Below are 26,084 nucleotides of genomic sequence, written 5' to 3' on the forward strand. Positions count from 1 at the left end.
TTGTTGAATTATGTTATTACACTATGGCTAACAACGCTCAATCTGGTTCATCTAAAACGAGCAAACGTCGTCATATGTCCTTTTCATCCGATGAAGAGATATCTCCTTTTATGAATGAGTCCTGGCCAAGGTTTTTGGTCATTGAAAGTGCTGATTGGAATCCTTTAAAGTTCAATCCTTTTGCCGTCTCCAAGGGTATCCAAGGTATCTGCGGAGAGGTAAAAAATGTCACTTGTCTCCGGAACGGTTCTCTTCTATTTGAATGCTTACGAAGGCGACAGTCTGTTAATCTGGGACTACAGCAGTTTGTAAGCAACAAGGTTGTTGTTTCAGTTCACAAGACTCTCAACACATGTAGAGGTATCATTAGATACAGGGCCCGCTGTTCCTCAGATATGACAGAAGAAGACATTGTAGCAGAGTTGAAAAACCAGGGAGTTACTTCAGTTAAACGTTTTAGCAGGAAACAAGAGTCAACTTTTATCAAAACAAATACTTACCTTTTCACTTTTAGATTGACAACTCTTCCCAAATTCATAAAAGCTGGATACTGTAATATCGGAGTGAAGGTATATGTACCAAATCCACTCCGGTGTTACATATGCCAGAAGTTTGGACATGGTTCAAGGTCTTGTACTGGCAAGTCAGTGTGCTCACGCTGCAGTGGAACTCATGAAAGCGCTGAATCTACTACTGACATAAAGTGTGCCAACTGCAGTGGTAGGCATATTGCATCATCGAAAGCCTGTCCAAAATTTGAGTATGAGAGCAAAATCCTGAAATTGAAATGTACTAATAATATATCATACTTTGAAGCAAAGAAAATGGTTCTGGCTCAATCAAGACCAACTACAGGTCTTACATATTCTGCTACAGTTTCTTCTCCTGCTCCTTCTCTTTTTAATAAAGCTCCAACCGTTTCAACTTCTTGTCAGACAGTAATATCTTGGGTAAATGATGCCCAGGTAACCCTTGATGACACGACTTAATCGTCACAAGATTTTCAGCGCTCATCAGCCTCCCAGACTGAGGAGACCCAACCAGCACAAACTTCAGATATTGCTACCAGTCCAGATACTCAGAGTGCTGCTAAGAAAGGAAAAAAGTTGAGAAGAAAGACAAGAGCTCTTCAACAGTTAGAATAGACTTCTCCTATAACACCTCCTGTGGCGGTTCAGAACCTTTTTGACCCGCTTGACATGGAGATCACTCCTTCACAAACAGGGTGTAGGAGTAGCGCTGCTACGCGCTCACGATCTCCAGTTGAAGCTCCCTACGCAGTTTTATGAAATTAATACAATGGAATTGCAGATGCCTCAGGAACAATTGTAATGATCTACAATTATTATCACAAGAGTTAACACCATCGGCTTTTAGTTTACAGGGCATATCTGAAAAGTACTGATTAATTGTAAATTGCGCCAGTACAATTCATTCCATTCATTCTCACCTCCAGGTGATAGATCCACTGGCGATTCTTCTATTCTCGTGAGGCAGGGTGTAATTCATAGCCCGGTTCCTCTTAAAAGCAATCCGTCTTACTTTACAGTTAACCTTTACGCTTTGAACCGCCTCGGTGGTGTAGTGGTTAGAGTGTCCGCCCGGAGAGCGGAAGGTCGTGGGTTCGATCCCCGACCGCATCATACCAAAAGACGTTAACATATGGTACTTGTTGGTCCCTGCCTGGCGGCGGCATTAATAGACACAACAAGGACTGGTCGGCTCTGAGTCAGTATAATGTGTCTGAGTGGGGTATTCATGCTTCACTGCGGCATGGTAACTCAGTGGGCTAGCACTATAAAAACCAGCTTAAATCTGGGCTAATACAAGCAGCCGCACATACACACGCATGCACGTCGTCATATAAGCGAAATATTCTCAAGCACGACGTTAAACCCAATTTCACCTTACCTTTACGCTTTGTTCTTTGTATATCTCTCCTTCTTCAGTTATTCAGCAGTCCGATCTTCAGGATCTATTCGATCAGCTTCCTAAACCATGTATAATCGTGGGTGATCTCAAGGGCCATAATCCTTTGTGGGGAAGTGCCGATACCAACAATAAAGGAAAAATTAAGACTTCTTTAAGACTTCATTGCAAACAATAATTTATGCATATTTAATTATGGATCTGTGACATACTTACACCCTGGTTTTGGAACCTATTCTGCACTTGATCCAAATATATATAACGAATTCGAATGGTCAGTCCACGACAACCTGTGTGGAAGTGACCACTTTCCCACAATACTTACAGCTGTAAACCCAAATGATGATCCACCTGCAACAAGATGGAATTTTAATAAGGCTAACTGGTCATCATTTCAGTCACTGTCAGCTTGAAATCGGACCTTTTTGTCAATGTTCCAGATCCGATTCAGTTGTTCTCTGATAAACTGAAGAATATTGCCGATGAAACTATTCCTAAGGCTTCTGCTAAACCACATATTCGTAAACCATGGTTTACTGCCAATTGTAAACAAGCTAGTAAGTGTAGGAGGAAGGCAGAGAAATTCTTTCGTCGCCACCACCCAATAGTTCAAAACTTAAAAATAATTTAAAATAAACAATACCAAGGCTCGACGTACATTTAAACAAAGTAAACATCAGTCTTTGAAGAACTTTGCATCAAAGATTAATTCCCGTACACCAATGACGAAGGTGTGGAATATGATACAGAGAATCAAGGGCAAAGGTAGAAATTCTACTGTTCATCAATCTTCTAACTGATAAAATTGACATTGCAAACAAGTTGGGTGAAACTTTAGCTACACATTCTTCTTCATCAAACTATAATCCGAAGTTTCAGAAATATAAAGATCATCAAGAAAAACTTAGAATTAAATTTCATTCTGATAATTGTGAAGTTTATAACGAAATATTTTCACTACATGAGCTGAATACTGCCTTAGCGCAACAGGTACTGACAATATTCACTATCAGCTCCTGAAACATTTACCCAATGCATGTCTTAAAACACTTCTGAACATTTTTGATAATATTTGGAAAACAGGGCATTTTCCTCCTTCGTGGCGTCATGCCACTGTTGTACTAATACCTAAGCCCGGCCGGGGTCATACATATCCCTCAAACTAGAGACCTGTTTCACTCACTAGCTGCGTTTGCAAGACCATGGAACGCATGGTCAATAATAGATTAGTATGGTTTCTAGAATCCAATAATCTTATAACTAACATTCAATGTGGTTTTCACAAAAAATAGAAGCACTATTGATCATTTGTTTCTACTAGAATCATTCGTTAAAAAATCCATTGTAAATAACCAGCATGCTGTATCAATATTTTTCGACCTGGACAAAAGCGTACGATACAACATGGAAACATGGTATTTTAAGAGGTTTACATGACTTTGGTTTTATGTCTTAGTGTTTAGCAGACAGACAATTTCAAGTACGTGTTGGATCAACCCTGTCTGACCATTATAATCAGGATCAGGGGGGTCCACAAGGCAGTATTTTATCTGTTACTTTGTTTAGCATAAAAATCAATAGTCTCTCAAAAGTATTAAATGACTCAATAGATGGGTCATTGTTTGTGGGTGATTTTAACGTTTCATGTCGTGGTAAAAATATGGATACCATCGAGAGACAATTACAGATGTGTTTAACTAAAATTCATAAATGGTCACTTGAGAATGGCTTTAAATTTTCACAGATAAAGACCAGATCTTTACATTTCTGTCGGAAGTAAAAGCCTCATAAAGATCCCGACCTGTTTTTAGATGGTTCTCCAATTAATGTTGTGAAGGAAGCCAAGTTTCTGGGGCTGATTTTCGACCAACATTTGACCTTTTTACCACATATTAAGTATTTGAAGACCAAATGCTTGTAGGCATCAGATCTTTTAAAAGCTGTGTCAAATTCAAAATGGGTGAAGATCAAACAACCCTCCTTCATTTATACAGATCACTCATCCGATCAAAACTTGATTACGGTTCCATCGTATATGATGGGTTTGTAAAAGCAACCAAAAACAACTTGATTCTATCCAACACCAAGTGCTAAGACTTTGTCTTAGATCTTTCCGAACTTCTCCTATTGACAGTATTTACGTTGAAGCTGACGAGCCTTCTCTAAACCAACGCCGTATCAAATTATCTTTGCAGTATATTACTAAACTATATTCGAATTAGGCCAACCCTGCATATAACTGTGACTTTATTCCCCACAATGAGGATCAGTACAACAAAACGTCTTCTCTTGTTCCGCCTCTGGGATAAGAATAAAACCTTTCCGTTCTGCTGCTGGCATTGAGCTACAAAATATTTCTCCTTCCCGTCTTCTTTCTTCTCCTCCTTGGCAATTGGTAAGGCCACACGTCGAACTAACATTAACCACCTTTAAAAATTCTAACACTAATGAATTACAATATAAACAAGAATTTAATCAATTAAAAAGTAAATATAATACATACAAATCCTTATTTACGGATGGATCCAAGGATAGTGGCGCGGCGGCTTGTGCCACTGTCACTGGATCCAGAACAATATCTTCTCGATTACCGGATGACAGCTCTATTTTCACAGCAGAAGCTAACACCATATGAACAGTCTTAAAATATATCAGTAAACACCGTAAATATAAAGTATACATCATCTTTTCCGATTCTCTTTCTTGCCTTCAGGCCATTAAATATCTTTCTTGTAAACATCCACTTTTTATAGAAATTATTGAGTTATATAATGATCTTGCTACTGGTCAATGCGACATTGTCCTCTGTTGGTTACCCAGCCACTTCTTATTTCTGGGAACTCAATGGCCGATCATGCTGCTAAGGCAGCACTCAATAAATCTGTGACACCACTTCTGATCCCATATTCTGATTACAAAGTCGTCATTAGATCTTATATCCGTGATCTGATGCAGAAGAAGTGGGACACTCAAGTAGGTATTAATAAATTACATGAAATAAAACCCTATATTGGTTACACCTACTTGGGTTGTCAGTCCAGATTTGAAGAGGTCATTATGCGACGATGTCGTATTGCCCATACTAGATATACTCATGAATACCTGTTAAAAGGTGAGGATCCTCCGTTTTGTATCCCTTTTGATGAAAGTTAACGGTCAAGCATGTCCTGCTTGACTGTGTTGAATATTCCATCACAAGGGATAACTACTTCAAATCACGAACTATGGAGGATCTTTTTAATAATATAAGTTCTCATTTAGTTATTGCATTTTTAAAAGAATTAGATTTGTTGAATGATTTGTAAATAGATGAATATCAAATGATTGGAAGATTAAATTAGTAACTCAGATTGTTAGTGGCTGTATCCTCAAAGGGGGTTAAAGTAATGTAAAATTATTGTCCTCCTGAGAGGGTACATTCGAAGTAAATTTAAACGTTCCACTTTTTTAATCGTAGAATACGTCTTCTTTTAATGTATGGCTAGATTATCTAAATTGCTAACAGCTGAAGGGATTGTGTAAATCCAGCTTAGGTCCATGCCGGAAGCAAATGTACTGTAAGTCCCCATGGTCCCAAGTATGGTGATCTACCTTCAGTCGTTGGCGATCTATAGCCCGTTTTATAGTGTGTTGTCCTCTATAGTTAAAATGTTATAGATTTAATTACTAGCTTTACATTTATATATTTGATATTCTAGTTGTTTTACTGTCCTTCTTTGACAGAATTTTATAACTCACTTTAAATTGTTAATATATTAATAAATTTATATTTCACGATATGGCTGAAATACTGCCGACGTGACTTAAAATTTTAACTCACTCACTCTTGTTTAATGATATGGTCTATTTTTAAAATTACTTTGACAGTAAGCGGTGCCTCCGTTTCGCTTTATACTTCTCATCTTCACTGGGAGATTGTCTTGCAAGATGTAATCTCGGATCGTACTGATACGGTCTAACATCCATATCAGAAATGACATCAGAAACATCTTTTACTGCTTCAGAATCCATGAATACTGTTAAGTTGTGAGGTAAAATCAAAGAGGAAGCCATCAGCAACAGGCACATATGGCGTCATGTTACGTGATACCCCTCTGCTCATTAACTGTCGGGTGTTTCCGTAATAGGCGGAAATACAAGTGGGTTTTTTTGCGATTTTACGAACTTCTTGTTCAGTTTTAATCACGGAAGATCACTTTTAGAATGCCTTTACCCCTATCAAAAGTTTTGTTTTCGTTCGTATTCTCCATTAATGTCAATGGGGCGTTACACATGATCAGTTCATTAGAGCGATGAGCTTCACAGCAGCGCAAAGAGGACAAATCTTTAAAGAATGATAGTAAATCTACTACATTCACAAACATTCTACAAGTTGATGGCTTGCAGAGCACGCTTTTATTTTCAGACAGTCGATTGATCTAGACTTCATAAACGAACCATGTTTACACTTTGGTGTCGACATGAGAAGCGGATACATGGCGGTGGCTTTGAGGACTTTCAACGACTACGGACGACCACTACAAACAACAATATTGACACAAAGAAGGTGTTCGTTTAGGATGAACGAGGAGTATACCATTGATATCGTTGAACAGGATGGTTTATACAAGGTATGTAATTGTGTATTGACAACGTTGACTTGGGATTCACGTTCAACGCTACTATTTGTTTTGGTTATGTTTAACACTTTGAAGTACCATGAAATCGTGATTATCTTCATGCAATGGATGAGAGAATAAAAACTGGACCTCGTAGCTAAATGCTCGAAAGAAGGTCAAAGCCCCGTTCGCTGTCTGGGCTGGGCTGGGTGTAGACTGCCTACCAGTCTGACGTTCGCTTTCTGGGCTGGGCTGGGTGTAGACTGCCTACCAGTCTGACGTTCGCTGTCTGGGCTGGGCTGGGTGTAGACTGCCTACCAGTCTGACGTTCGCTGTCTGGGCTGGGCTGGGTGTAGACTGCCTACCAGTCTGACGTTCGCTGTCTGGGCTGGGCTGGGTGTAGACTGATTACCAGTCTGACCTCCAGATCTTTCTGCTGCATTATATTTTAATGTTTAATACATTATAATAATGTGTAATGAATTAACCAAGTGCAGAATACTTTGCCAGTGGACGCCCAGTTTTGCACAAATACAGTATGGCGAGGCCCATTGCTTTTAATCTCGTCGATCATGCTGGAGAACCGTGCAGGAAACAGGAGTATTGAAAGTCCCCACGGCCCCCCATTATGGTGGTTTAACCTTAGTAGCTGGCGGTCCTTTAGGCCCTTTTTATAGTGACTTTTTTTTGACTGGTAATTTATGTGTTTAAATGATCTAGTTTTAATTATAATCTATGATAGTCTAGACCTTATAGTTATATTTTTTTTATTTATTCTCAGTATAAACCCGTGAAGATCCGGGTTAGAATTGATCTTCAGTAACCACTGCTTGTCGTATGAGGCGACTAACGGGATCGGGTGGTCAAGGCTCGCTGATTTGGTTGACACATGTCATCCTATCCCAAATGCGTAGATCGATGCTCATTCTGTTGATCACTGGTTTAGCTTGAATAATGCTGAGTGCGGCGTAAAACTAAATTCACTCACTATTCTCAGTATATGACTTTTTGTCATCACGATATGACTGAAGTATTGCCGATGTGACGTAAAATTGTAACTATTAATCTATTCGCCATGTTTGTGGTTTTGAAAGGCGTATCCAAGCCGCAACGCCTGATCTTGTTTTAGACAGAACCAATTAAATTATTTCAAGAAATTATTTTTTCTGTTACTTTTGACACTAATATGACTGCCACGGGTACCGGTTAGAATTACGAGAATATTCGAAAAATACCAAATTTAACACCCCTGTTCATAAAATAGACTTGACTTGAGATCTTATTGTATTCAAAGAGTCCTCTTTATTAACTAGTGAAAATAATTGAAAGCTTTTGAATTTCATTAGTATCCATAAAGACACTGTAAGCAATGTTGCTAACTCTTAAGAGAAATAGACAACTCCCCATCTTTGTATATTTCTGAAATAAACATAATGTGGATGAAGTACGTACAATGACACTGAACAGTTTGATGTTTCTAGCTCAATCAAAACTGACTTCCATACAGAAATATATACGTAAGAGAGACCGGTAGATCTGAAGAAAACCCAGTCAGTTTTATGAGTGGTAGATTTCGAGGGACTTTCCAATCTACATGAAAGTCGTTTATTAAATCAAATGTCTTAAATCATGCTGACATAATCTAAAACGAAAGCATATCTCGAACTAAAACTGTTAACTCAACATTAAGACTGTATTATCTCCAGGCTACTAATAAACTGTATTTCCAATGTGTTTTTTCAGGTTTTCGTTAATGGGGAGATATCCTTATCGGTCAGAGACACATTTCCAAGGTCTGGTCCACTCAGGCTCCGCGTTGACACAATGAACGTTAATCTGATTCCTTGGGAAATAACGATGAGAAAACGTGCTCCAAAGCCCATTTTCACTAACAAATTGTGGTCATAGTTCGACATATACGGCGTTTGACTGTATATAGTTTTGGTATATGGGAAGCCAACGCAATATAACATCTAACGTGATTACGTTGTAATGTGACCTGTTTTGCCGGAAAGCAAACTTCGACACACTGTGTGTTGTCTCTGTAAGATCAGTGTGTAGTAGGAAATGTGCCAGGCTGTAATATTGCTTGAACTGTAGTTCTATGTTCAAGTTAATAAAAGTTTTATGTTTTTGCTTCAAGTGAATGTGTTGATATTTCTAATGTGAGATTAATGTTGATTGTGTGCCGCTGCATTACGTTCTCGACACTACCGACATGGATCGAAACTTGATTCAATATTAAGTTAGTTATTCAACATCAAAAACCGCTGGAAGGTTGTCAAAAGTGTCCTAAAACAATGATAATTATCACTTCTAACCTGGTTATACCCCAGAAGATCCGGGTTAGAATTGGTCTTCAGCAACCCATGCTTGTCGTAAGAGGCGACTAACGGGTGGTCAGGCTCGCTGTCTTGGTAGGCACAATTTCTGCCTATTGCAATGTGAATTAAGTGCTAACATGAGTGCATCAGCTCATTTTGTGTCATCGTATAGTAACGGCAAGGATATTGTCATCACTATTTTGTCCAGCCCAGAATCAATTATTTGCAGTCGACCGTAAATTCAAATCGTCAACGCCAGCGATTAATCTTTAGCGGACATTTGCGGAAACAGATACCAGAAGTATAAAAAACAAAAAACAAACAAAAACAAAGTAAAAAATGTATGAAAGGATCACTAAATGTCAGTGATGACGTCATAAGTTTGCCATATTGTTCTTTACTTGTCACTTCAAGAACATTCATTTCGGCATAAGTGCCCATTGAAAGGGATGGTTGTAGTATAGGATAGAACTGCGCATTGTACTGACAAACAGCTTGCAATTTTAAACAAATTCCCCAGAATGTCTACTGTGACATAAACAGAGACCGGTAAATCTGAAAGACGACGAAACCTTGACTGAAGAGGCACGTTTCAGCACAATATATCTTTCCTTGAAATTTCAATAAAATGTACATAACTCTAAGTACGAGCATTCCCTAAATGAGAGATCTGCTAATATCCGGGTTGATCTTCAGCCACTGATGCTTGTCGTAAAGGGTAATGTGATCCGTTTCTTTTGCTAGGCTGCAAAGAATATATATCAACATGGGTCCTCAAATGCCAACATGTACTTATTGCAAGCACATCGTTTCTTAAGACATTGAGTTCAGATTCCATCAAAGAAAATAATCAGCTCCAACTGATTAATTATTAAATATAATTTGTTTTTACTGAACATGATATGATAACAATTAGTTTTCCTCTCAGACTTTTTCCATCGTATTGTTCAGTTTCAAGTACCTTTTCGTACTCAATAATATAATTTTCACCCAAAAAATCATGGCATCATGTTTTAAGCACACTGAATAAAACATCGCACATCCAGAAAATGATTTAGTATTGAGTTCGATATTGAAAACTGCGATCATATCATTAATGGCGAGTCATTAAGGGGTGAATGATGACGTTAAGATGGGACTGTACTTGTAAATGAATATTATTTCAAATAGAGATAAATTCGTTTAAGTACCAGGAAAAAACATGGACCTCGCCTTTGAAATATCTCGCTTGCATTGCAAGAACACTGTTGTCCTTTGTTTAGTATCTCCTGGTCGCTTGACGCAGATCAGGAGAGTGACCTGGTTCTCTAGCCGTTCCGAAACTCTGGGTAATGCAGCAGGCTGCAGCGTTGGGGAGTTTCCATATTCTCCTGGACGATCTGGTGGGTTCGACTAAGCAGCGCTTCCTTGGAGAATCCCATTCGTTGCCTATACTAATTCAAATGTTGTTAAAATATGATTATTGAAAGGGAAATGCTATTAAACATTGCATGCAAAATGAGGTAACTTGTGGATCTGAGTTTTAGGAAAGAATGCAACACAATTGCGCTCCCCTTCTTGCTAATCTGTATATTTAAGTATAGGAGTCAAACGATTTGTTGAGATTGGCAAGATCCAAACAAGGGGAACTGGCAAACAAGTTTGAGGTATTTGGCTAATTTGATATTGTTCAGACTCCAATTTCTCGAAGCAATCTTAATGTTTTAGTCAGATTTTAAACTGAGTGTTCAATTGATTTGAAACTGTCGAGTGTCTCACCCAGACCAAAACCAGCCTGTCCACCTCCCCAAAACAAAATGAAAAAGAATCAACAAAACAACCTAAGTAACCTATCTCAAATTTGTTTATTATGTTTAAAAAATGTTTAGTGTGTTTTGAAATATCGGGGGACAGTGATGGTAAAATAACTATTTCCCTTGAGCAGATTGAGGCACCAGACCTAGAGACTTGAGACTCACTTCATTGGAAATACTTGTGAGGGGTGATTCCTTTTCATGGCAATGACTTATTTAGGGCTGTTACAACATAATCTTGGTGACCAACGTGAAGAGTTTGGTCAGGAAGCGTGAAACACAACAGCCACGAGCAGCTGGCATATTAATGCAAACACACAGGCTTTGCTAAACAGTATCAAAAACACGATCAAATTTCAAGTGCCCTGACTCAGAAATCAGCAACGTGAGTTGCCATCGATAGACCTAGTCCTGGACACTCGGTATCCTCCCACTTGTCAGACATCCCAATAGGCAGACAGGTTAAAACAGCAAACCATCTGTCTGAGTGCACAGCTAATCCCCTGCCTGTTACCTCAGTATGAAATAGGAATGGCCCATAAAGCAAATAACAGATATCTCAGAAATCAGGGAAGACGTTTTAATAATAATAATAAACTTGGAGAAAATAACTGTCGACAAAGGACAGTAAACTAACAAGATTATCACAGTTAGAGAATTAAAACCGGCAAGTAACTATTAAAGTTAGACTAACCAATGGGAGTGAATCTGTCAATCTGTTGCATCAGTTGCACAAGCCGTGTGCTGCCATTCGTCAGACAATTACCGTGTGCTGCAGACAGGCTCCGTTTAAGACAACACACACACACACACACACACACACACACACACACACACACACACACGCACACACACGCACACACACACGCACACACACACACACACGCACGCGCACACACAAACACCGGGGTGACCCGTAGAAATCAGGTCATGTCATGAAGGTCCGGGCTAGAATATTGATCTTTAGTAACCCATGCTTGTCGTAAGAGGCGACTAACGGGATCGGGTGGTCAGGCTCGCTGACTTGGTAAACACATGTCATCGGTTCCAAATTGCGTCGATCGATGCTCATGCTGTTGATCACTGGATTGCCTGGTCCAGACTCGATTATTTATATATGGCTCGAATATTGTTGAGTGCGGCGTAAAACTAAACTCACTCACTCACTCCGCAACAGTTTTGAGACTGCAACTTCCACCAGCAGACAGTTGTTCAGAAGTAGAATGTCAACACAGACCATCGTGAATCGACTGCGTACCGAGCTCAACGTTCACGTGTTCAACGTATACGGTGGATCCACAGACATGTCAGATTCAACCCGAAGCAGCGCCGAGGTTGACTGATTTGGATGGGCCAGTGGAATGATTTTGGATCATTTGTGCCAACGGTCGATCTCTATTGATTGGCGTCCAGAGGAATCTTATCAGGACCCCAGTCTTTCTGCCAGTCAACTAAATGGTCCTGGACTGAGTTAAAATTAGTTGGGGTTTACGTCACATCGGCATTATTCCAGACATTTCAACATGACAACACTACTCTCCATACTGCAGTTCTCACGTGAAGCGTTTGACGTAACCCCGGCGTTGATGTCATCGACTGTTGCCCGTCCCCTGGAGGAACCCGATAGAACCAAGTTCTTATGAGCTGGGAAGATTAGTGCGACACAGATACATGAACGTCAGACCTTCCAAGAACTTGGACAAGTACTCGTTGACTAATGAGGACGACTTTCGGTTAGGGTGTTCTAACATGTTCCCCAGTCCATGCGTTGCCCCCAGGTGAACATACTCGTTTCTCATTTCTTCTGATCCAACAGTTTTGTCAGTGTTATGTTCGAGTTGGCGGTCGTGCTACGTCACGACATATGTTTACATCCATCCATCCATCCATCCATCCATTCATTCATAATGTTACATATATTTTTATAGCATTTCACATACCACATCCATTGAGAGATTCAGTTGGATAAGTGATTTGAGTACATAAGAGTAAGTAGATCGATGTACAAATATAGAGTGGGAGTGACAATAAAGTATCCACACAACTGTATGACAGGCCAGATTACTTATATTTTCCGACAGTCAGCTATTCAAGCCTTTGGTGTCAATTCTGTGCAATCAAGCACGATCAACGAACAATGGCTTCCAAAAGCGCTTACTAGCAATGGCTTCCAAAAGCGCTTACTAGCAATGGCTTCCAAAAGCGCTTACGACTCTTGTACAAACGGTTTTTACTCAGGTTTACATCTTTCAAGGCTTAAGTAAAGTTACGATCAGTGCGACAATCAGTATTACGATCAGTGCGACAATCAGTATTACGATCAGGGTAACAATCAGAATGACAATCAGTCAGAGCCCTGTTGTTACACTTGCCGAACCAATCCTTTCAGGGTGAGGTAGCCTCGTGGTTAAAGCGTTCGATCGTCATGCCGAAGACCCGGGTTCGATACCCCACATGGGTACAACGTGTGAAGCCCATTCTTGGTGTCCGCCGCCGTGATATTGCTGGAATATTTCTAAAAGCGACGTAAACTTCACTGACTCACCTTTCATGGTTATATCCTCAAAACACACAAAAAGGTGCACTTGACTTCGACGCTTTATTTTCCAAATTCTGATTAAAGGTTATTTTTTACATACACATCTTTGAGATAACTGAACTGAACGAAACATATAATACATAATTATAGTATATGTGAATTAAAAACTTAGGTGTATTAATCAATCGACAAGTTGTCTAGTCTTTTGAGACTTACAGTTTGTATGGATGAGGAGAAAACATACCAACCGATGTCTCAACAGATGACAGGGTACTAATAAGCCAGGGAGTTAAAAGAAAAATATGTAATGTTTTCACCACTGGATTAACTTAAATGTATCGCCATAAGGAATACTTCTTAATAGAATAGTGGCATGTACGTCTTTGTTTGTAGCAAACAATGAAATTGTGACTGTCTTTGATGGTATTACGTGTTTTATCAATTTGGAGACGAGAAGATAAAACACAGGCAGATGTGAGTCATTTGCTGTTTCGATAATACATATGGCAGCCATGGTTACGGTTTATCTCTCTCGTTAAACCAGTGTCATTACACGTTCATTCTGATGTGCATATTGGGTCTTCTTGTAATCGATTTAACCGGAGATAAATCGTGGCAAATCAATATAATGTATCAACATTTTGACACAAGACCATTAAAACTTAATAATTTGTCAAAAAAGGATAAGCCCGGTTTTTATAACAACATTATCGATTTTGCAGCTTCTAACTTTTTGACTTTTAGCTTTTAACCAACCACAAAATTATTCATAAAAGTAGTATCACATAGTACACCACATAGCGTTGGTAAACTAAACACTTTTAATTTCAAAACGTTAATTTGCTCAGGAACGGATGATTCCAAAAGAACTTAAGTTACTTACATAAATACATGTAAAACATGCATTTTCACCTTTTGTAATTGGCCAAACCTTGTGTTTTAAGAAGGGGTACAAGAAAATATTGAAAATAAACCCAGTGTTTTGCAGACTGTTCAATCCTGATTACATGTAAAGGGAAGACTACAGTTGGAATGAATCTGTGTTGATGGGAAGCAAATGATGCGTCTGATGCTCGAAGCTACATTGTGAAGTTACATCCATATTAAATATTAGATTTTGTATTATTCAGTATATTGTGTATGGATCCGATATGATATGACTAAACTGTCAGATCTGTTACTTGAAATAGACGTTTAATAAAACCGTTAATAAAATCTTATCGGAGACAGTATCCACAAAATAACCACGGGTATACTCGCAATTTGTAATAGTGTACATGGGTATATCGTTTGACATCTTCGGAAATATACCTATCAATCGTTCTTACTATTGCCTATTTCATGATGTGATGCTGCGCCATATTAACGTTCCTCAAGTAGTACACAAACTGATATATACATGTACATCAATTCGGTATGAATACATTGAGAATTGTGGTGTATGTATTTGAAAGGCAATCGACTATGATAGCTATCATAACAATTCGCATTCAAAACTATTTCTACAAACACTTTTAGTACTAATCACAAACAGTTTTAACAACTTTACACAACTTATAGAAAATGATAAAATGTTGATGCTGTATGCATGTATGAAAAAATGAAAGATGAACAATAAAAATTATCTATTAAACTACCAAAGGTTTAAAACTTAACAACGACGAACATTAGAGGTCCATCTAATTATGTCGGAAACGAAACAACACATTGCAATCATGTTCACTTTGGTCCATCATTTTACATGAATTTGATTTACAAGAGAACTTTCGAAAAATTCGTGACTATTTGCAATACGTACAATATAGAGTAGAAAGCACGACCGAGGAGACGTATAGGGGAATTTGTGGACGTACACAAAATAAAATTGCAATCCAATCCGCTATTCCAGAAGAAATCATCCAAACAATTGCAGTAAGTGATGCAAGGTTTATACGTGAAATTTGCAGTATGTGAGTTCAATCTCCACAGGAATCAGTATGGAAATGACTTCGTGAATAATGACAATTTGATTTCTTGTTGTTTGATATCGTCTATTACACAGGTATACTGTCTGCTATTCTATTCATGCACATAGATGAATTGTAACACGTTATATTTGTGAAGCCGTGGTTTCTGAGTGGGTTAGGCGGCTGACCCTGTGTGCTGGCGATTAGGTGCCTGACTCTGAGGGTGTGGGTTCGAATTTCGGATGGGACTCAACCCAAGAAAATACTAGAATCTGTACTTTACTGAGAAAGTGGAATCCTTAATCTAACATGTGTTACATTTGACCGCTTTCGATATGACATTGTGTATCCATAGATGAAATGGTTTATATATCACTGTTCGATTGACAAGATGAAATAAACATTTGAAGTAAGATGTAATATACACTCTGGCTTATGCAGCAATGGCCGATCTGAAGCCTTTGGTCGGTTTGTCCTCCTTGAAACAGCTGACGGGGATGAGGGGGTGGTCGCTGCGCATCAGGTACGTCTGGAAGATGATGATGATGATGATTATAATTGTGATGTTTCAACTGGTCATAATCAGTTCCCTATCCGCACATCACTCTACAGAGGAATGACACAATATCATACATACTTACCTTTACATACGAATGTGAAGTACAACATGTCAAGAGATGATATTCGTTATTGGTTTATTCGCCTTAATCTCGAAATGTGTAAATTCAACACTATATTGACATGCAAAAGAGGTCAATGCCCCACAATCGACTGTGAGCTACGTCTCTGACGTAGGTTACGAAACTTTGGTCGTAGATTCGAAACCCAGAACTGATGCTGCAGTTTCAGCACAAGAAGTCTGTTATTGGGCCACACGATAAATATACACACAAGTATACTGCATCACGGGCGTCAAACCAGGTGAAGTAACACTATCAACTTGGCTAAAGTTGACCTATCATACTGACACCCTTAGCACTGAATATTAGCATTTTAGCAAATTATTGAAACATAACTAATAAGCATATCTGAATGATATAATAATTTCTATATGAATCTATGTATGATTCTATGCACATGCATGCAAACATGCATATATACACATACATAACACACATAAATACATCCATACGTGTATGTGTCTATGTCTGTGAGCGAGTACGTATGCGAGTGCATCTGTGTCATACACATCTTATGAAATAAAAAGATTGGAATGCTTTTAGTTTAAACCTACGTGAGCATATGTCATGGCGTTCTTCTTCTCCGCTGTTGTAGTGTTTCTCCCAATCCACACAAACAGTTCTGCCTTCGTGTCCAGAATAAACACATCCTGAAATGCGATGAATTTACAATGAAATGACACCTGTACAAACAAACCACTGCATCAAAACTAACTTACAGCTTGTGTCGGAGAGGGGTCATTCCGTGGTTCGATGCCATTGTCGCCTCGTACCAAAATACATCAAATAATGGTGCTTGATGTTACGATTACACAATGCCATTTAGAAAGTGGTGAATGTAACATATGTTATATTTGGGATTACACCTTCTTAGTAAAGTACAAATTCTATTACCTTTTGAGTAGAGACCAATCCGGGATTCGAACTCACACCCTCAGCACTTTCTAAATGGCATTGTGTAATCATAGCTTTCGGCCGTGGGAGCCGTGCCAATTAACACTCATCAGAGGGGTACACAAAGTCCGCAGTCTAGACTACCAGTTGTCCGACTTCCATTTTTGTGGAAGTCGCGGTAGCTGAGCCGGTTAGGCGGCTTACTTTGTGTGCTGGCGATTTGGTACTCTGAGGGTGTGAGTTCGAATCCCGGATGGGGCTCTACTCACAAAGTACTAGTATTTGTACTTTACTAAGAAAGTGTAATCCCAAATATAACATATGTTATGCTTGATGTTACCCTGCCTGCCTAAGTTAAAGAGTATTAAACAAGGACTCCTCGGCTCGCAGTATAATGTGTCTGAAACAATATCCACGCGGCTGACCTGTGATGGTCCGTGTTAGATTTGATCTTTAGTAACCCATGCTTGTCGTAAGAAGCGACTAGCAGGGTCGGATGGTCATGCCCTTTGACTTGGTTGACCCATGTCATCGTACCCCAATAGCGTAGATCAATGCTCATGATGTTGATCACTGCATTGTCTGGTTCAGACTGTATTATTTACAGACCGCCGCCATATAGCTGGAATATTGCTGAGTGCGGCGTTAAACAACAACATCTACAACAAAAACATCACTATAGCACGACACAATTGCCACACGTACAAGCAATCATATTTAAGTAAAACATCTTGGACCCCGGGGTAAAACCTTATTTTTAATCATGGTTATAGCCAACGGGATGTCCCTCCTGACTCACTCCTTCTAATTTCTCTTCTCAGCCCTATCATCCGCATGCATTATATAACTGATTCCGTTTTCTTTTTTTTAAAAACCTACCCGATTCTGGAGAACTTACTTTGCTGTCAAAGTCGCCTTGTGAAACGTTTCCAGATTTTTCCTTGGTGAAGGACATTGAGCCAGTGGCGTCGGACAACCTAGAGGTGACAGTTCAAATAGTAAATAGTTAATAGCCATCGTTCAATGTCTGTATCATGGTTGGATTTTATGTCGACATTGGGTTGACTTTACAAACCCATAGCAAGAGTACAAGAGTTTCTCGCCTATATGGTTGGAACGTTAACATGGATTATGCTGTCGTTATTCAATGCATATAGTATACATAAATAAAATGTTTGTTGTATGAAAGGCTATAGGCCTATATACACGACGTGGGTACAGTGCAGTGCAGGATCTTATTTAAAATAGATTCACATCTCATTTCAGTACATCTGTACACTTAGAGGCATATTTTAATCTCACAAAACAGATTTTGACACAAAGTCAAAGAAAACTAATCACTTCACGTAGTATACATAAATGAAAAAATAATAAGCCATAGGCCTATGTACAGGACGTACATACAGCACAGTACAGGATCTGTTTCAAAATTTCGCGTAGAGGCATATTTTAACCTCACAAAACAAAGTCAAGGAAAACTGGTGTGTTCATGTATAGCAGAGGGTATTCATACAGACAGACTGGGTCATCTACAGACGTGCACATATACAGTTCGAATGAGTATATATACCTTCAGTCAAAATCCAAGATGGCTGTTACTGACGGTATACGGTCGTATGTTTTACGTTTTATTGAAGGCATGTGTAGTCATACGGGGTCGGTAGTTCTAGTTTCTGATTGGTTAGTCTTACTTAGTGGCACAATAGATATCGGTAGACTGTGTCATATAAGTCCATATAAGCCCGTCTATTGACAGTAAAAATCAAAGATGGCGCTTACTAACGATAGATAGTGTGTGTGATATACAGACCTGTACAGCTCCGTGGTGCAGTCGCCAGCCTCGTACTGTGAGTCTGTGTCTTCTTCATCATCTTCGTTCAGAAGACCATAAAACTCGTGCTGCAAAAACCGTGATTGTGTAAGTATCAAAATGTCAATTGACTTGGCGTTGCATGTATCGCACCGTTGGTGCAGAGCGAACACTATTACGGTACCATATTTTTTACCCACAATTAGATAATGATTCCTAAAACACATGCCCGTGCATGACATACTCGGAATCGTGAATCCTTCTCTGGTTTTGAGTTTTATTATCATTGAGGAAAATATGCTATTTGTTATTAATTGTGTAAACAAGCAAATCATTTAATAGGAATATGTCACACACAAACATCCGTTTCCAGCTGCGGCGCGCATGACTCGCCTGGACCCTGTTCAACAAAGCCATCCTAACGCTGCGACTGTCGTAAGTGTATGTTAAAGTATGGGAGTTACGATCACTTTAGAGCTACGACCGCTTTGAGGAACGGGACCCTAAACGGTAAGTGAGTTGTGGGAGACAGCACTTTGCATCGGTATCGCAGATCTGACAGCCTGAGTGAACAGTTTTAATACATTTCACGTAGATCAGGGAGCTTGGAGAACACAACTGTATTATACAGTGGAAGCTGGCTCTGTTTTTATGGTACGCTTCAAATCATGTCTGAGCATGATTGCATGATCGATAACTCCATCGCGGTGTCATATTTGTGTCCTTCCCTGAAGAACACAACCGTTACATGCTTAAATCGGCATTTACAGCCAGCGTCATCGCCAATACCTCATGGGTCTGTAAACCGAAGGTTCCTCCATCACAATATTTGAATTCGACCGGAGAGTAAAATGTTAGAGGGTGCTTAGACAAATGAACAACCAACTTTCATCGAACAAACAGCACCTCATTTGACAACGGATCATTAAGATCCGGGTTAGAATTGGTCTTTAGCAACCCATGCTTGTAAGAAATTACTAACGAGATCGGGTGGTCAGGTTCTTGACGTATTTGACACATGTCATCGTATCCCAATTGCTTAGATCAGTGCACATGAAGTCTGTCACTGGACTGCTTGGTCCAGACCGCCGTTATGTAACTGGAATGTGTGTGGCGTTAAACAACAAGCAAACAAATCATTTGACAACGTGTCCTTCATGTCATGGTCCTGGGGTTTCAAAAACGGTTGTGGAAGGGTTGGCACAAAGTTGAGCTCATTTGATGTCTACAAGCTATTCACAAGCTCTAGTTCAATGGCTTAAGGAAGATCTACACGCATCAGTACTACTAAACCGCATAGTGTGTTCCCTGATGATGGAGGAACAAAATGTATACAAACTCAGTAAAGTATATATTGACTATGAATAAGCATTGTCCTGGTGGTTAGTACATCGTGGAGGCCACGATAAACAGTACAGCGCTACTATGTAGACAATGCAACTTCATGAGGCTGAATTAATTTAAACAGACTAAAACCAATTTGAGGCACATGTACTCAGATATCGTATATTTATACATTTTCTTCTTGCTAATTATCTCAATTGCAGATATAAGAATAATGTTTTAAAAAAAGAGGATAAAAGTATACATTACTCTTTCCCACAAGAAAACGGAAATAATATATAATGAAAACTATATGCAGCTCATCTGGCCAAAATCAAATGAACATTGATGAAAATCAGTTGAGAAATCCTATCGTGATCGATACTGCATATGGTGGTTTCCGCATGATGGCATTGATTTGTATCACGTTAAAAAAATACAACCAAATTCGAAATTCTTTATGAAATTACTCATAGCTACATAGGCAATTAGTTACAATTATTATATTACTACTATCATTATAAATAACAAACATAAATGTATATATCTACATCAGGCTCAAAGGAGGCCACTTTATAATTGTGTTGGGGATTGGGTAGTGCCCATTACAGAAATACGTCAGAAAATACCGCAGTATCATCGAAATGTCAAATTCAAGTTCCTTATTCGGATACCCAATTAGATATGAAAAGTTCAACCGTAGGGACGGAAGTCTGGTACAATTGGCTAGATGAGCTGAAAACACCCACAAAATCAAAAATACATTATAAATTAACAGCTAGCTCAAAACAAACAAAAGCATGATAGGTGTACAGCCTTCTTCAGTTCCGTAACCTTGACCAACACTTACCCTAATTTTCCATGGCTGTGAAGGTCAAATATAGTTAAAATAGTTACTAGATGTTGGACAAATGTTAAGTGAATATAGTGATGACGCTTTAAAACGAAAGGAACAGAATGAAACCGTAAAGGTCGAAGTTTTTTTCCTTCGGCCAAATCAGACTCACACACACACACACACACACACACACACACACACACACACACACACACACACACACACACACACACACACACACACACACACACACACACACACACACACACACACACACACACACACACACACACACACACACACACACACACACACACACACACACACATGTTGAATGTTGTTTCATGTTTCAGTTACCACTAGCACAGCTTCAGCTAAAGCCGTCCTTGTCACAACTGAGCTGTACTAATCGCCTATAGTTTCACGCCGTTCTGTTCTCAATCGGGTTCTACCAATCCGCTGTGGACGGCAATAGTTGACGTCGTTGTGTTCACAACGGGGTTCTACTAATTCTTTGTAGAGAGCTTAGGCAACGGCCTACGACGTCGGATTGCACGATGGCGTACCATGATACTTTCGACCATCATTAAGGTCCATTTAGAAATGTTATAAGGTACTCAGCTTCGGCCTTTTATATTTTAGTTTTTAGTTTCCTTAGATGTGTGCGTGGGAATTATTTGCTATTGAAACCCTTCACCGTGGGGACTATGGTGACGAAACGATCGTAATTCAAATCGGACCCAATTAAACTATTGACGCTTACCGTCTGGTCCATACTGTGTTCATCCAGCACCTCCTTATTGATGGCCTTCCCTGACCTCTCTTCCGCTAAGGTCTGCACATACTGCATGGCCTACAACAACGAAGATGACAATGCTCAAAGTACATCGTCCTACTAAAAGCTCTTCTTTCAGTCATTCAGCGTTGCTCTGTAAGAAATCCCTTCCCCTCCCATAGCAAACCATAAAAAGCAATTTACTTAGCTCATATAAAAAAGGTAATGTATTATTAAATATATTATTGAACTGACAACCATTTAATATTCTCCGAACAGCTCCTTTCTTTGGTCAGACAAGGTTCCTTGCACCAGCCTAGGTCGACATACCTTTGTCTTCTCAGTGACGTTGGCTCCATTGCCGTTCCACTGGTAGATGGTCAGCCCAAGGTCCAGTATGTACACGTCAGTAGAGTCCAGGCGACTTCTGCACCGGGGAATCTGCAGGTCAACAGAGATCATTTACTCATTGCCCATTACTCTATGGCATGTGAATTTATCAACAACTCCAATTGTCCCGAGACTAACGGGATCGGCTGGTCACACTCGCTGACTTAGTTGACACATGTAATTGTATCCCAGTTGCGTAGAATGATGCTCATCGTGCTGATCACTGGATTAAGACTCGATTATTTACAGCCCATCGCCATATAGCTGGAATATTGCTGAGTGGTGCGTAAAACAACAAAACAAGAAAATGATTTTTTTTTAATAATAACGGAACAAATCGTCCCTTATGAACTTCAGCATTTATAGAGGCAATCAACTTAGTTGAAGGAACTTGACTTTTGTACAAATTTACTACGTGTTTTGTTTAAGAAGTTGTAGTTTACTTTGTATCAATAAAGAAATACAGCCCCTACCTGCTTAACCTCTACGTGCTTCCTGTCTCCATGAAAATGGAAGAGTCTTGGTTTGTATGCTTCAGGTTTGACGGTTCTAAAGCCGCTATCAGCGCCCCCTTCCAGGATTCTGAAAACAAATAATTTGTGCATATTCTTTCATTGATGTTTTTTTGTTTCATCAATACCACTATCAGTTGACATTAATCTGCTTTGGCGAGTTCAATCGTTCAATCAGAGAAGGCAAAAGAGCAGACTCACGTGATGGCCTTGAAATAGCTTTTGAACAACGCCGACTCATGGCCCTGGACTTCTCTGTGCTGGACGGGAACATCGTCAAGGAAGGTGTCCAGCTCCACTGTTTTGTAGGCGGCGGTACCGTACTCATCCTAAAATTAGTGCAACAAATATTAATGACAACTGCAATAGAATTTTCAAATAGGCCCAAGGGTGAATACAGTTATGCCTACACAATTCTGTTCTCAGTCATAATAACTGTCCTTCATCGGCAGGTTTTTATAATATCTGTATATATATTCTATTTAAATGTCAAATGTTCTCGTCACGATATGGCTGAAATATTGCCGATGTGACGTTAAATATTAACTCACTCACTCACTCAGTCATAATAACCCCAAAATATATTTTGTAGTTCATGTCTGAACTTGGGTTCTGAAAACTCTTTCAGTCAAAGCAACTGATTCCAACGGTAGGGGATGGATTTGTATTGTTTTATTTGGAGGGACTAATATATTTATAATATATTTCTAGAATACAATGTACTGTAACAGTTATATTAATGGCACTGTCGTCCCAGGAAACGCGGAAGGTAAAAACAATAAATAATACATGATGACATGGTTTAATGTTACACTCATGCCATTGTTTTTGTTTGATTGTTGTAAACGCTCCCCCCAGGTGGGGTGAGGTGAAATTGGGTTTAACGTCGTGCTTGAGAATATTTCGCTCATATCACGGCGTGCATGAGTGTGTATGTGTAAGTGCGGCTGCTCTAACCGGGCGGACGCTCTAACCACTACACCACGAAGGCGGTAACGCTCCACCCAGCAACATTGTAGCTGTATGACGGCAGTCTGTAAATAATTGAGTCTGAACCACACAATCCAGTGAAAAACAGAATGAGCATCGATCTACGTGGGATACGATGACATGCATCAACAAAGTCAGCGAGCCTGACCACCCGATCCCGTTAGTCACTTCATACGACAAGCATGGGTTGCTGAAGATCAGTTCTAACCCGGATCTTATGCAAGCAGTCAGTATGTTGGTTGGTTGGTTTGTTGTTTAACGCCACGCTGAACAATATTCCAGCTATATGGCGGCGGTCTGTAAATAATCGAGTCTGGACCAGGCAATCCAGTGATCAGCAGTCAGTATGTGTCCGGTAAATATAAAGTTGGTCGGGCGACTCACCTGCGTGCTGTACTTTCCGATCCAGAAGTGGACGTCAAATAGAAGCTGGTCTGCCCCGTCTTCTGTATAGGTCTGGTAAATGTAAATATAAGCTGGAAATACTTATTATAACCAAACCCTGACTTGAAAATGAATCCTGTCCATTTAACTTATTATAAAATTATTGGTTGAAATCTTACTAAAAAACTTTTAATTATTCGTTTGCAATTACTGAAAGCATGTTCAAATGAATCCATTACACGAAGTATATCATTCTCGTGTTTTGCAATGTACAAAAAGGGAGACACGTTTCGCAAACATTTAACAACTTCTATGGAAGTTGAAGGATTTTACCGCAGATTGTCTCCCTTTAATAAAACTACGTCTGTTTCAATGTTAGTTCAGCAACGAAATTTTACTTCCGATAAGGTGAACAAGTAGAACGCTTACGGCAATATTACACACTCTTTGTCAATGTGACTGCCATAAAGAAATGTGAACACACTTCAGGACAACATAACTTATACCGAGGAGACATTAAGGATTGGAAATCGTACGTTTAGGACAATATAAGAATCGCCATTGTAGAATTTGCCATAATCTTCTTTAGGCCAGTCTGTCACTTGAAATTTCTGAAAAAGATAAGAAATCATTTTTTCTATTACGGTAATCACAAATACACTAACAAACATCAGTTCTTGTTCCTTGTATGTGTCCTGGTTCGATTCCCCATATGGGTACAATGTGTGAAACCCATTCCTGGTGTCCCCCGCCGTGATATTGCTGGGATATTGCTAGAAGCGGCGTAAAACCATACTCATTTACTTACATACTTATAGGTATGTGTGGGCGATGCAGTTTTTAAGTCCAGACGTTTGTCTTAGTCAAAGGAGGCCTTCGGCCCATTACATACAATGACTGTAAACATGTGATATTTGAATGATAGTGTTATACATGTCATGGTTATTTTAAAGTCGTACATTAGACAAGGAATAAAGGTTTCGTTTTATGGTTTGGTGGGATGTACCTACCACAATTCTCCAAATCTGGACGCCGACTTTCTGTCCCGCTTTTGCCCATGCTTTTTCTCCTTGGGCGGACTCCTCTACAGAGACAAAATGATATTAATTAAGTTAATTAACGAACAATATGCAAGTAGTTTACTGTATAAAAGTGACTACTGAATTGTTTGTGTTGTGTTGTATCAGACTTATGTTCATCATGAGGGGGTTCAATAATTAACATACATAGAAATCAGCCAAAATTATGGCACTTATCTGGATAATGAAACGTATGTCTACATATTAGTTCATGGTTTGCTACTCGAGACAATTATACTATTTCAACCTTCAAGCACTTCTACAGTCTTGCGGGACCGCCTCCGTGGTGTAGTGGTTACAGCGTCCGCCCCGAGGGCGGAATGTCGCGAGTTCGATCCCCGACCGCATCATACCAAAAGACGTTAAAATAAGGTACTTGTTGGTCCCTGCCTGGCGCTAGGCATTAGTGGGTACACCAAGGACTGGTCGGCTCGGAGTCAGTATAATGTGTCTGAGTGGGGTATTCATGCTTCACTGCGGTATGCTATCTCAGTGGGCTAGCACTATAAAACCAGCTTAAGTCTGGGCTAGTACAAGCAGCCGCACATACACATACACACGCATGCACGTCGTCATATGAGCGAAATATTCTCAAGCACGACATTAAACCCAATTTCACCTCACCTCTACAGTCTTGCTGATAAAATATGATCAGTATATATGCCTAAGCGTAGACTGATAATATGAGACCAAGTATTTATTAGTTTGGGGAGCTGGAATAATGGCTTGGAAACAGATCACATTTATGTCATCGTTTCAAAATACACAATTATTGTCTATGCCAAATAATAATACTTTTACCCGCGACATACTTTTTTTTCTAATTATCCAGCACATCTATTTTTAGACGTAAGTATTTTCCATGCGTGGGGAACACATTACTGTGTGGTTCTTTTTAAAGACACTCATGAAACCCCGTGTTTTCCAGACAATCAAATGATTGACCACCAGAAAACGTCCAAAAATCAACGGGACATGTTCTTATATTCTTGTTTAGGTTGTCGACAACACAACGGAGGTATTTATAGAATCGCAGTTTTATGCGCAGTGAAATTTATTACTTTATTGAGCACTCAACCTGAGAGGATTAATTTATCACATGCAACATGCTGTGCATCATGTAGACATCTCGGAATGCAGGACCGAGTGGATCTGCTAAGGGTTAGAATAACGGTGAAATACAAACCAATAGCTTTGATAGGAATGTTGATAAAGTAACAGCCATGAAAGACAAATTCAATTACATCTCCACACAAAGGGACAATAATTAGGTGCATGGG

The 26,084-nt window shown here is 39.4% G+C and overlaps 1 protein-coding gene across 3 annotated transcripts in view; it reads right to left on the reverse strand.

The window, feature by feature from the left end:
• Positions 1-13,229: 13,229 nt before the first annotated feature.
• LOC124271148 (gelsolin-like protein 2) overlaps positions 13,230-26,084 on the reverse strand; it is a 35,178-nt gene continuing 22,323 nt past the window's right edge. For 2 of the 3 annotated variants that reach the window (XM_046706214.1, XM_046706216.1), the window contains exons 4-15: positions 24,736-24,809; positions 24,262-24,336; positions 23,726-23,797; positions 22,553-22,680; positions 22,313-22,421; positions 21,780-21,890; positions 21,438-21,527; positions 20,687-20,701; positions 18,514-18,602; positions 17,602-17,680; positions 16,364-16,459; positions 13,230-15,658 (exon numbers count right to left, since the gene is read on the reverse strand). In XM_046706214.1, coding sequence (XP_046562170.1) covers positions 15,563-15,658; positions 16,364-16,459; positions 17,602-17,680; positions 18,514-18,602; positions 20,687-20,701; positions 21,438-21,527; positions 21,780-21,890; positions 22,313-22,421; positions 22,553-22,680; positions 23,726-23,797; positions 24,262-24,336; positions 24,736-24,809 — 1,034 coding nt within the window. In that variant the 3' untranslated portion in view covers positions 13,230-15,562. The remainder of the gene's footprint in view (positions 15,659-16,363; positions 16,460-17,601; positions 17,681-18,513; positions 18,603-20,686; positions 20,702-21,437; positions 21,528-21,779; positions 21,891-22,312; positions 22,422-22,552; positions 22,681-23,725; positions 23,798-24,261; positions 24,337-24,735; positions 24,810-26,084) is intronic. The other variant, XM_046706217.1, reaches the window with a different exon arrangement.

Source organism: Haliotis rubra, unplaced genomic scaffold, assembly GCF_003918875.1.
Source record: "Haliotis rubra isolate DU_JTF1 unplaced genomic scaffold, ASM391887v1 Scf158, whole genome shotgun sequence".
In the NCBI taxonomy this organism is placed as follows: domain Eukaryota; kingdom Metazoa; phylum Mollusca; class Gastropoda; order Lepetellida; family Haliotidae; genus Haliotis; species Haliotis rubra.